Source organism: Aptenodytes patagonicus, chromosome 10 (genome assembly GCF_965638725.1).
Source record: "Aptenodytes patagonicus chromosome 10, bAptPat1.pri.cur, whole genome shotgun sequence".
NCBI lineage: Eukaryota > Metazoa > Chordata > Aves > Sphenisciformes > Spheniscidae > Aptenodytes > Aptenodytes patagonicus.
The window spans coordinates 1,346,470-1,359,011 of record NC_134958.1 but is presented as its reverse complement, the minus strand read 5'-3'; the positions used below and the strand labels follow the sequence as shown (position 1 = coordinate 1,359,011).

At 39.6% G+C, this 12,542-nt stretch overlaps 1 protein-coding gene across 3 annotated transcripts in view; it reads right to left on the bottom strand.

The window, feature by feature from the left end:
- ATOSA (atos homolog A) overlaps positions 1 to 12,542 on the bottom strand; it is a 50,329-nt gene that overhangs the window by 16,151 nt on the left and 21,636 nt on the right. For 2 of the 3 annotated variants that reach the window (XM_076347742.1, XM_076347743.1), the window contains exons 2-4: positions 1,806 to 1,990; positions 759 to 961; positions 189 to 314 (exon numbers count right to left, since the gene is read on the bottom strand). In XM_076347742.1, the coding sequence (XP_076203857.1) occupies positions 189 to 314; positions 759 to 961; positions 1,806 to 1,990 (514 nt within the window). Of the gene's footprint in view, positions 1 to 188; positions 315 to 758; positions 962 to 1,805; positions 1,991 to 10,196; positions 10,285 to 12,542 lie in introns of all 3 variants that reach the window. The other variant, XM_076347741.1, reaches the window with a different exon arrangement.

The following is a 12,542-nucleotide window of genomic DNA, read 5'->3' as shown; positions in this document are numbered from 1 at the left end:
AAAGCACTAGAGACCAGCAGCTGCTGTACTTTGCGAAGTATATGAATCCTATACAACCGCCAAAGTACTGGGCCAACAACGTGGCACCTTCTGAAAGCAAACAGGAAAACAGGAGGGAAGAATGGTTTTAAGACAAGTTGCAACAACCTGTGAACAGCAAATGAGGTTTTTTTCCATCCCAGACGTACCTGTATAGAATGTTTCGGGGAACAGCACCATGTGAAACACTCAGCCACGCGCTTAGCTGAGAGAAGAAAACAAAAGAGCGAACAGCCAATAAAAGGGTCTTCTCTTCAATAAATCGATCTCCGCTCCTAAAATGTATTAAGAGAAACACATGGATGTTGGTAAGAATATACACAGAGAATTATTAGAACTAGAACATTTTCAGATCTTCATTCTGAAAATAAAACACAGACGAATTGAGCAAAACAATGAAACTCCTCAAACATTTTTAAGATTACAGAGCCTGATTTGTTTTTATCCACATAATAACAACGTATACAATTTAACATAACAAATAATGTATAAAAATGACCATTTTCAGCTAGGAGCATTTCATACTCTGCAGCGCACAATGTGCAGAAAGTATGAGTACAGGAAGATTAAAAGATACTTAGATTTCACTGGTAAAGAGTGGTTTTCTGAGACCAGTTCTCATGGCAAAGAGCCAGTTCAAACCCACTAACCGATTACTTTAAGGACTTCAATATGGTAAGATTCTTGCAACTATCAGCTAATCCTAATATCCAACTTACTGTCGAGGAACTGGCTCCAAAATCCACCTTTCTAATAGCAATGCGTCTTGTTTGATTGCAGGATCATTTAAATCATTCCCCTCGGTCGTGGGCCCTTCATCGCTATAGCAACAGTCTGGAAGTAGCATCACTTCTACCATGATTGGAATATTGTTCTTCCACAGTAGCATAACCTCAGATCTGGTTCGCCTGGCTTGACGACACTGAGGGAAAGAAAAGTCAACATATGCAAGCCATAAAAACACTAGCCAGATTTAAACCTACTTTAAAAACATGTTCCAAAGTACTGGAAAAGGGTAAGGGTCAAATTCTGTAAACTAGGTTTCACCAAATCAGAGATAAGATTCCAGAGCTATTAAATGAAAAATAATTAACAAATCCTTTATGGTTGCCGTTTGAGCAACTTCTGTAGAAAATTAAAAGAGCTCATAAAAATACATTTCCCCAACCACTATACTTTGCTACCTTGTACTTCTCTCTCCACAAGTCATCCTCTTGGATAGACACACTCAAGCAGTACCTTTATAAATTCTGTGTCTTGGAGCAGGCTAACTTCTGCATGAGTAATAACTTAAATTCACACAGCACTTAGGAACTTTTACTTGAGAGATGGGATGCTCCAACCTTACCCCCAAACAGACTAGCTAGATTTGATGTGCTCGTGTTTTTTGAATGACTAACTTTTCAAGAATACCTGGAAAAACAAAAAGTTAGGCAAGTCAGCCTACATTTTCTCAAAAAAACCAGACCAAGAATGCTAAGTATAGCACTCACCATTTGCATAATAAAGACTCAAATAGGTACTGCATTCAGATAGTCGTGCAGAATTTTATGTTCAAGGATAAAAGGCTTAATGATCTCTCATTTTAAGGACAGATCTATTATTAGTACGATACTGAATTACATACTCGTTTAAATGCAGGACTGACAGAAAGCAATTGTTATTCATGCTTAACTGTGAATCTGCCATGGGGTTCTCGGCTGACTTTAATCATGGTAGCAAGGATGCACGCCACGACACTTAAAATGAAGTGGGTACCATCATACCTGAGCCAGTTTGTCGCTGCATTCATGCTTAGTTGTTGGTGGCTGACTTGATTGTGCCGGTGGGCAATGAAAGCCCTCTGTTCTGCCCTTGATCGAATACTCGGGCGTTCGACCTTCGGTGATCAACAAGGCCAAGGAGACCAGGAACTCCTCAGCTTCATACTCAAAGTATTCATCCAAAGTATCTGTCATTTCAAAAAGACAAAAAATAATGACATCTACTGTGTAACAAGCTTTCAGCTGTTGGCTGACCCCACAGTTTGTTTCAATTCACACTTAAAACGAGAGCTATGGGAAATGGATCTTTGTATCAGACTGGCTGCACTCCCCATAAGGCCCAAGTTACTGTACCACCACAAAACATCTTTCCTCATCTCATAATGTTGTCCCTACAAGCAGCCAAAATTAGAAATACTCTAAAGAAAGCTTCACGTAGTAACTGGTCAATCCACCAGATTTCAGCAGTGCTGAGAAACAACTGTTTGTGTTGTGAACCACAGCTGGATCACAGCTTCTCTAGAAGAAAAAAAAGTTTCCTGGGCTCTAGTGGGAGAAGTCTGATGGCAGTATGAGTTGGCATCGTTAGTATCATGTGACACATAGAAAGAGAAGCCACAATACATCATAAAACACATTAAAAATTGAATAAGAAAAAAAATAGAAAGATTTACATCTATTAGAGAAAGTGGGACACAATGTTCTTTAGGATTCTTATTGCAAGTCCCTCCTGCTGAGAGCAAGGATTACTTGAGAGGTCCATTTTTAGTTACCATTAACACACAGGAAAGGTTCCCAAGGAACATACAGAGTATTCATTGTTTTGTACCATGGTCAGTCTAAACTTGTGCACAGAATTAAAACACAACAAGTCTCCGTAGACAAAGCAGCAGCTGGCATTGCTCTTCATGAATTACTCTGGCACACTCGATTCCCGCAGAGGTAGGATGCACCAGTCGCCTGATTTTATGGTGTTTTGTAAAGCGCCCTTCTCCTCCTCCTCCCTCATCATGAGGATGTCACACATCATTCAAACAGATTCAAGTACAACCAGATCGTGTCATTCTTCTCTCTGCTTGGAGACGCTTAAGTTTCAAAATGATTTAGTTACTGAAGAGGTTACGGAAAAATCTCTTTTCTGAGAAAGCGAAAATACATTCACTTCAAAGTCTATTTTAAGAGCAGCAAAGAAAAGCAGGTGGAGGCAATGCTGGCAGCAGTTCTTTACCTTCATTTTTATGCTTCAGGGGAACAAAAGCACATGACATCTTCACAATTTTAGCTTAAATGTCCTATGTCATCCACCAAAACAAAACTGCCACAGGGACAGAGTTAATTTCTATTCATGTTTTGATTACCATGCATAAAATACCTTTCCACTTGAAAAAAAAAAGAATTCAGAATTATTTTTTTGTCTTCATTCCCTAATAGCAAAGCATTTGGCAAACATGGCAAGACAGACTTGAGAGATACGTACAAGAAGGGATGCATGAAACAAAAGCTCCAACTAAATGTGCAATTACCTGTATATGCAAATTGTAAAGTGTATAAAACTAGCTTTTGCATGTACATATTTGCCTAGCCCAGGCTTGTACTCCACGGACCCCAGGGCTTACAGACTATTTTGAGGGATCTACATAAGGTAAATAAGAGAAGTCAGCCCACTGCCAGGGAATTCAGTTCATTGCACAGGAGTCCTCATCTTTACTGATTCTTTTTTCCCCCTTTTTAAGGGAATGCACTTACACAGCAGCTTTGGGTGGCAGGGACGGGCTATAACCAGGACCCTCTTCCCGCCGTGCACCCACATCTGTCCATGGCACACGTGGCCAGTGGTACGGCACTCCCGACCTGCACCGTACATGCCACATCTGCATGCACACATCTATGAAAAGGTGCCAGGTGCTGGACTGCCACAACCAGCACAAGTCCTGTGGCTCCATCCTCCGGGGGGAGGGGGGGGAGCTGGGAAGGTGCTCTTCCGAAACAGCCGCCCATGCCGGCTGCCTGTCCCCCGCCCTGGGGAGCACCCCAACCAGGAAGGGACCGCGGGCCCCAGAAGAGCAGGGTGCTGCCAAGACAATTCATCTGGCCACCGCCTGCCCTCAGGCAGAAGAAAAGCCAGAGGATAGATGAATTATGCTGGAGGACCCCATACGGCACGTGAACGATACATTAAATCATCTGGGCATGAGTTAAAATGGTCATTCATCTGACGGATGGCAGAAAATGACCAATAAATGGTGCATGAAAGATTAAAGGAATGGTAAATAACAGAGAGGAGAAGACACTTAGGTAGTGATATGAATCACCTACAAAATTAGGCACCTGCAATTTTATAATTTTTTTTCAGCTGAAAAATAGGCAAGGCATACTTAGGGATAGGGAAATGGGATTTGGAAAGACTCTGAAAAGGATTTGGGTATTACAGCTGACAAAAAAAAATAAAATTGCAGCATTATCTTGCTGCTAACACAAGCATCATGCTCATCTTCATATATGTCCAAAGGCCACAGCAGGAAGGATCACTACTGGAGTATTTTTTCCTACTCTGACACAGAAGTTCCAAAAATCTAGAAACTGTTCAGCAGGAGCGATATTAATTTAAACAAGAATTGCCTCATGCTTAGCAGACTAAACAGAAGGAAAAGTCATCCTTAAGAGAATGTGTAAAATATGTAAATATGTGTAAAATAGTTAAAATGTGTAAAAACATCTATGGTTTTAAAGAAAAAAATTAAAGAGCTTGATCAAGATCTGCACGTGCTTAGGCAGACAGATCCTATCTCAAACGCCTTCTTACTGTAACAGAAACGTGCACAGTAAAATGTGATACCTGAAAATATACACTAGGGAATTTTAAATGGCAAGTAACAGTAAAATAGACATGCCTTTTAATTACCATTAGCAGCTTACCATGTGAAGCAGTAGACCTTCTATTATCTGGCTCTCTTTTTTAGAAAGAATCCATATTTGATCAAAAGCTTCTGGACTGGACACAAATTAATAGATAAATCCTATGGCCTGAGTGCTTCTGCTGAGCTGGTTAGATTCAGGCAAAAAGCCCACCCCCTTTTTGTATTAAAAAAATCTGATACCAAAGCTTGTATTGTATCCTTAAAACGCTCAGTGTCTTCACAGTTATATATCACAAATTGACATAACAAGCCACAGACAGTTTAAGCATGTCCAAATGCAAGATCCAGTGAATCTAGTAAATAAGTAAGACCTAGTGAATAAAGCAAGGTAAATAAATCTGAAATAATCATTACTCAAGATTCAGAATACATACATGATATTACTTTATGCAAACAGATAAAACTTACTTTTACGTTCAATTTGCAAACACTGCCTCTGTTCCTGTATCAGACCTATTATTTCAGAAGCAACCAGTTTCTTGCCTTAAGGATGGAAGAAGAGACCCAACTAGCTAGAGAGACATATTTGTATTGGCTGCGGTTACAAAAACACGATGTTGTTTCAAAATAAAAACTGTATCTCGTTAAAGGATGATAAACAGCAAGTATTGAGTTATGTTTTCATAACAGCATCATAAAGACAGAGCCAACACTTCAAAATTATGTCAGCAATGTAACAAACCAGCTATTTGATCTGGACTTTAAAAAAAAAAAATTAAAGCATGAATAGCAATGGATATTGAGAAATACGTTTTCCTACAAAGTTCATGTGGCATATTGACTTTTTTTAGCTCCACTAGATTTCTGTATCATTTAGCAACCTCTAAGAGTTTTCATAAAGGGAAAAAAACCTACAAATATTGAGAAGCCTGGTAATTGTTCCTATACAACAGACACAGATAATGCAAGTTGATGTAATTGAGGACAAGGGTGGAAAGATTTATAGAAACAGCAAACTCAGTGTTTAGTTAAAAAAAGTCTTACTGTGTGTGTGCTGTTTGCTATTGTCTATGAACCAGCCCTGTTTAAGACACACATCATATATTGTGCATAGAATAACCTCAATCCTATAATCTGACTATATAAATATTATTATTGTTCTGCTTCATCTCTAGCAATGGAACATGCAAGTATATAGCATAAAATATGCATCCTAGCAGCGTCTGGGTTTTATTCCCCTTAAAATAGCAAAAAATCCAGTTAGTTGACACAAGTACATAGGGATTAAAGTTAACAAGGCACTACAGCCCTTTAATCAATACATTGAAACTAAAGTTTATTGACCAGGTGGTCACAAGAGATAGCAACAAATGTCAGACTACTCTAGGACGGAAAAAGAGAAAAATATAAATTTAGACTGAAGCTACTACACATAAACCAAAACATACAACACTGGAAAACTAAAACCTGGAGGCACGTCATTCATCTTCCTTTGCCTCCTGCACATACCAACCTCAAAAAAGACTGATTTGCTACATCTTCTGGACAAACAGAAAAGCCCATTTAACCAGAGATGTCATAAAGAGTCTTCAAATCCTTGTCCTCCCCCGTCCACTACACACATGTGCACAATCACGGGAGCACTGGAATAAAGAATAAGAACTCAACCCCCTCCGCCCCCCGAAAAGTTAAATTGGCTCACATCCTAAAACATCTATGCAAGTTAGGTATGTGGTACTAGTGAGTCACAAATCCACTTAACTGTAACCCAAGGACTCTCCCAAAACTTCAGTTAATCCAGTTGTGCCCAGCTGACTCCTTTCCCAACTGGGTCACGCTTGTGTGGACCAACTCCCTTCCCTTTCCTATCGCAGCATTTTCTGTAGTAATTACAGAAAATGCTTTCCTGAAATATGTGTATTAGAAGAGCATTTAATCTATTTTCTAGGCTTAGACAGGAAACAAAGACATTAGGTATCAGGTAACCCGCTGTGCTCCAGGGGCCACCAGAAGATACATCTGCAAGCCACCCTCCTGTCCTGCCCGGGGACAGGGAGGCAGCGATGGCCCCAGCAGAGCTCCTCCCGCCCTGTCCCCCTGTGCTTTCCTCCTCCTACCACCACCCGTCAGTGCTGCAACTATAATCTCTCTTAGTCCATGCTTATTTTATTGTCCTAGCACCTTTCATACTGCACTGGACACCACAAATATCTACCAAGCTTGTCCTCCTCTTCTCAGGAGAGCTCATTTTGGTACAGTACCCTTCTCCAAAGAAAGACAAATTTGTTCAACTTGAGGTATCCATTAGTCCTGATCTCCACTGATTTGGAGGGCTACTTTCTTAGTCCATGAAACAACTAATAATTGCCTTTAAACATGCTCTGTAACAGTCCAGACCTTCCCTGGAAAATCTTCAGGCATCCATAATGGATTTTGAAGGCCACCGATTTAAAGTAATCAGATTTCTATTTCACTTCTTAGAGAGCTGAAACCCAGTAAGCAAAACACTAAACAAAATACGGAGTGCACGGTGTAGGCTGTTCGGATTCGCAGCTGACGCAAGCCCTGCTCCTGCCCTACCCCAGCTGTCCAGCGGGCACCGTGGCATGGTTGCCCACCTCTGCTCTCTGCTTCCTTCATGTGCTGCAAGCTTTTTGAAAGACTAAAAATATTGCTTAAGTACTTGGATCTTGGTTTTTTGTACTTTTAGTACAGGCAGTCCGTAAGGAGATGCTTCAGTCTAAGAGTCCCGTGGCAGAAGTCAGGTACACCGGAGAAAAAGTGCCTGCAGTGTCAGTGTTCAGAACCCATCACCTCCTAGCAAAGGCATTGCCCTGCATTTAAAAAATTACAGCAAAAGCTCTCTGGCCCTTCCCCAAAACAGTCAACTCCGAGTAGGTTTTATTATCTCGCTATTCTAAGAAGTAGGTTAAAGGTAGTTCCATATTTTAAGAGTAAGGCAGGGATTCAAGAAACTACTGTGAAGGAAATGAAACACAATGTAAACATTTGACTAACAGCTTCTCTTCTGGAATTAGAAACACCTACGGATGCTTCGGTTAACTAATTCCACATTGTGCTTCACATCAAAGAAAGTTGCCCTTGAACCCCCCAAATTCATGATTCTCCGAATGAGCAGTCATGTTGCGTCTGCATATTACAAACCCATAATTATATCATGATTCTCCGAATGAGCAGTCATGTTGCGTCTGCATATTACAAACCCGTAATTATATCTGAAGTCACACGCTTCAAAAGCCTTGCAATATTAAGAGTTTAAGTATAATTTAAGTTATGAAGAGTTAAAGTCAAAGTCTACTTGCTGCGAGAAACAAGCTATTAGTTAAGTTCACTTAAATTTAAGCAAATGCAATGAACTGGTTACTCACCTTATCTTAGGAATACTCCCACAGAGATATTTTTTTTTCCCCATATTGACTCCTATCTTAGATTCTTAGGGCTCAAGATCTTTGAGCTCGGGGACAGCCATTATGAAAACATGAGGAGAGCAGCACAATACCTCATCTTACTCTTGCCGTCTCCTTACTTTCTCCAGGGTACCAAACTGAACCACTACCCGATTATCAAAGCAGCTCAGCTGTAGGCAGGAAATGGCAGCATAGGAATTTTACATTAGGATTGATGCATACCTGCTATTCAAAGAAAATAAAGTATAAGCTGTAAAAAATTGCTGGATCCACTTAGTTTTGTGTAGGAGAATAGGAGGAAATTCACCTGCTTTTGTGTTGTTATGCCAGTTTATAATTGGAAAAACAAAACAAAGCACACCATCTTGTAAGTGTGGGGGGGTGGGGTTTAAAAATCAAGACACAGCTACATGGCAGCTGATGAAGTTACTCCCGAGCTCCAGAGCAATAAAAAATCAATCAGTACCAATCAGTGCCATCAGCTCCACTCCAGACTGCAGCACTGCAGTAACTCCCCTGGTACGTGTGTATCGCTGCCGATCTACCGCACGCTTCTGCTGGATGCCTCTCACAGCATCCAGACCTAATCTCGAGGCAGCTTTACCGTAAATAAAGTTACCAAAACAAGACTGGCCTTAAAATGGGGCTGGGAGGAAAAAAAAAAAAAAAAGTACAATTCACATTTTACTAAAACTTATTTAGTTTTCAAGCAGCTTAATAAGTACAGAAATAAAATCCAGTTAAATTCATTTGAAGCTTAAATTTCTTGCAGTAATCTCAGAAACTACCGCTCTTTGAGAGTGTAAAATGCAGACTGTTAAACTGATCTGGGTGTTCCCATCTTGCTTCCTGCGTTTTGGCTGACATCCCATTTTGCCATCACCATACTGCTTACTGAGTCACTTCTCTTCTTCCAACTGTAGCTTTCTATTTTTACCCAAGCAACAACAGTTTAACCTGCTTCTTTTGATTTTTTGGCATTAAACCAAATTCTAGATCCAATATTTGCATTTTGATCAGGGAAACTGGTTTTATTTTCTCTTAACTGGACAAAGAAAAGGAATACTTAAGAACAAATGACGTAAGCTGAATTGTTTCTTGCTCCACAAGGAAATCACAAATTGTGAAGTAGGTCAATCATTATGATTTCATCATCTGCATCTAGCAGAAGGAAAGCAACACCTGAAAATGTGAAGTTTGAGGCTCATTTCAAACCTCAGTTCACCAAAAGTTGCAAGAGAACTCGTATATTCTAAAATACAGTTGTTCCACTGTATCCTGACATGGGTAAATAAGTGCTGAAATGTCAGTGTAAAGCTGTAAGATTTTCAGTGCTGCAACGTTTAGCATTTTAAATATAAGCCAGTTGAAGGAACAAAACATACGCTTTTTGCTGATCCCTAAACTTACTAGTCTACAGAATGGGTTACAAAACATGCTACTTGTACCGACATGCCATAACCGGACAGGTACTGAAAGCAAAGAGGACTTGTCTCAGCTAATGCCCTTACTTAAGCACACATCATTATGTGTTTTCCTTTATATTACAGTTTCCTAGATTGTGATTTTGTTAAATGTGACTACACAAAAAACTCTGAAGTTACATTATAATGAAACAAACACGCCTGTTAGGAGCAGACTAAATTTCTGAGTTTTCCATTCATTCTTCTCTAGGTTTTTACATTTTTTCCTTGATTAGCTGATGCTCTGCCTAAATTAGATTATGTTAGAACAAACTGCATGACTCGATAAACCTACCTGAACAAAAAAAAAAACCTTAAAAAAACCTGACAAAGCAATAGGATTTCTAATTTTGCAACTCAAAACTATTTTTTCAGGTATTTCTGTTAGTTCATAAAAGAAAACAATTAGGAGAAAACATAAGTATGCGGCACTAAGTATAGAATAGACACTCAGCTGTAACTGGAAGGGAATAAAGGGTTTACACCTAGCCTTCACTCTCACCATCAATACTGTGATTTACCACCCTCGTAAATATGCTGATATAAATTTTGCAGAATTATATTGAAACCAAATTAGTGAAATGCTCCTGTTTTAAATCCCACCCTAGTTCACAGGATGAAGCAAGGGCAATGTGGAGATCAGACCTAGGCTAGGTTCACAGTCACTGCCACCATAATGTGAAACCGCATCCAGCATGCTTGGTTTGGGGAGCTGAAGGAGCCGTGTGTCACCCTAGAACAGAAAACAGAGCGCACTTAAGCTTACAGAATACATGAAAATTTCTCTGGAAAAACAATTAGGTGCTTTTATATTAAAATACAGATTTTCCAATATGAGATTTCTAGATATATTCAATCTTTTTTTTTTTTCACAGTTCCTTCACTGATGTGGACGATGACTGTTTCATCTTTCATCGAGGCTTCCCCAGCCAAGGGAACTGTCTTTGGAGATGAGGATGATGACTGCTGATGACCATCTTCACTATTGCTACTCACTAATTCAAGAACCAGCTTAGCAGCAACGACATGGCTGAAGACCTACAGACTGAAGGCATTCACCGACTTACTCAACTTTATGTTAGCTGTAAATATCATACTGCAGTGGCTCCATAGCTGTTGCTTTCTTTTCAAAGGAAGCCCAACATGAATTAACAATGAAAAAGCTCATGTATTTGGCTAAGCCTCATCTCTTTCTGAAGGCATATCATCCATACGATAGTTGCAGCAATTGAGTACTGGGAGGTCTAACTCCCATTTGGAAGCCAAGACATCCCTCCCATTAAACAGGTTGACAACAGCTATGCATTAAATTCCAGCTGTGATAGCATTTCTATGATAGATAAATAAAAATGCATGCCAGAAATTTTATTTGAGGCCTTAAATACAATACAATTCAGGACGGCAGACATAAGTTTCCTCTTTAATTTGTTTAACAATCCAGCTTGACAAAGATTCAACTATTTGCAGACTTCTGCAATATTTTATACAGAGATTGGTTTAAAGATGGAGAGCAGTAATTTGTAATAATAAATCACTGTCAGATGTTACTGGAAAACAACACGGGACTGTTTAAAAATCCTACAGTAGGTATTTCAATGCTTATGAGAGCTGCCAGAGAGAGCAGCCCTCTACTTAAAACACGACATGTTTGCATCTTGTGCTGACCGGATTTTTGCTAAAGTGTTACTCAGTTTATTCCTCTGTAGCTTATCATCTTCACAATATATGGAAGTATCTTTGGGAACAGCATTCACAGTGATGTAGGGTTACACTTACCAAAAAACACTGGTTTTTAAAGTTTCCCCCCTAACACTAAAAATTAATCTCTTTGAGGTATTTCATGCTTTATCTCATCATCTTAAATATTTATTGTGCTTAGAAACTTTGACAATATACTTCCAAGTGTTCTTGTGATTATTTTCCTGTTAATACCAATAAAATAACACTTCTTTTATGAGGAGGAATGTAAAGCAGCCTTCAGCTCTCAAAAAGATTTTGAGTGAATGATTTGGAAGAGTCATTAAGGGCCTGAACAAAACTGTAATGGGAGCACACAAAACTCCTGCTGGGGAAGGCCAGCTGCGCTCTGTGTGAGCACAGGTTCCGCTTTGGTTTATAATTACCAGGCACAAACTGGTATTCTTCTTCCCTAAGATCATTGCAAGAAAAAGAACGGTTACATCATGTGCCATTTGCTTCAGACCATAGTCAGACCTCTTGAAAAGGAACCAGAGTGAATTTGAAAAGTGCAATGTGAAAGCACTGACTCATTTTTGGGTGGAATCAGCAAGGATGCCACAGCCACTGGCGTCAGGGAAACCCCCTGAAAAAAGTATGTTGACTTATGGGATGGCACATTATGAAAACCCTTCACTAAGCACTCAGCTTCAACACAATATGTTGTCAAAGCAAGTGAAGTTTAAGTACTAAAGCACTCAGCCTTCCACGCAGTCTGAAAAGTTTCAACAACCAGTAGCCAAACATTCTCATCTTCACACCACGGTCAGGTGCCAACAAGCCCAACAGATGGTTTCTGATAGCCGTGATCTTCAGACTCTGAAGTCAGGAACTACTGACTTTAATAAGCTAATTTAAACTTGCACAAATCAGACATTCCTGGTAATTCCCCCTGCTTTTCATCTCTTGAAAAGTATCTTTTTTCAATGTACAGAAAGATAAAAGACAACTGTTTGTAAAGACTACTGAGGAACCCCTTGTATGTTGAAAATCTCCTCAAAGCTACCTATCAGTATCTATTTTTAATAGATATTGCAATTTCTCAGTTTTGCTGTGGTAACAAAAAACCCGCAAAACAACAGTAAGCCAGAGAAGGCTGTGGGATGGGGGTGGGCAGAAGTCTAGATGTTTTGGGAAAAAAAACACCTATGACCTAGTCCACTTTTTGATGAAAGTAGTCTATTAAAAGACTATTAAGGAAAAAAAAAACAACTGAGGCCTCCCACATGTGTGATTAGTATGTTATTTCTTCAG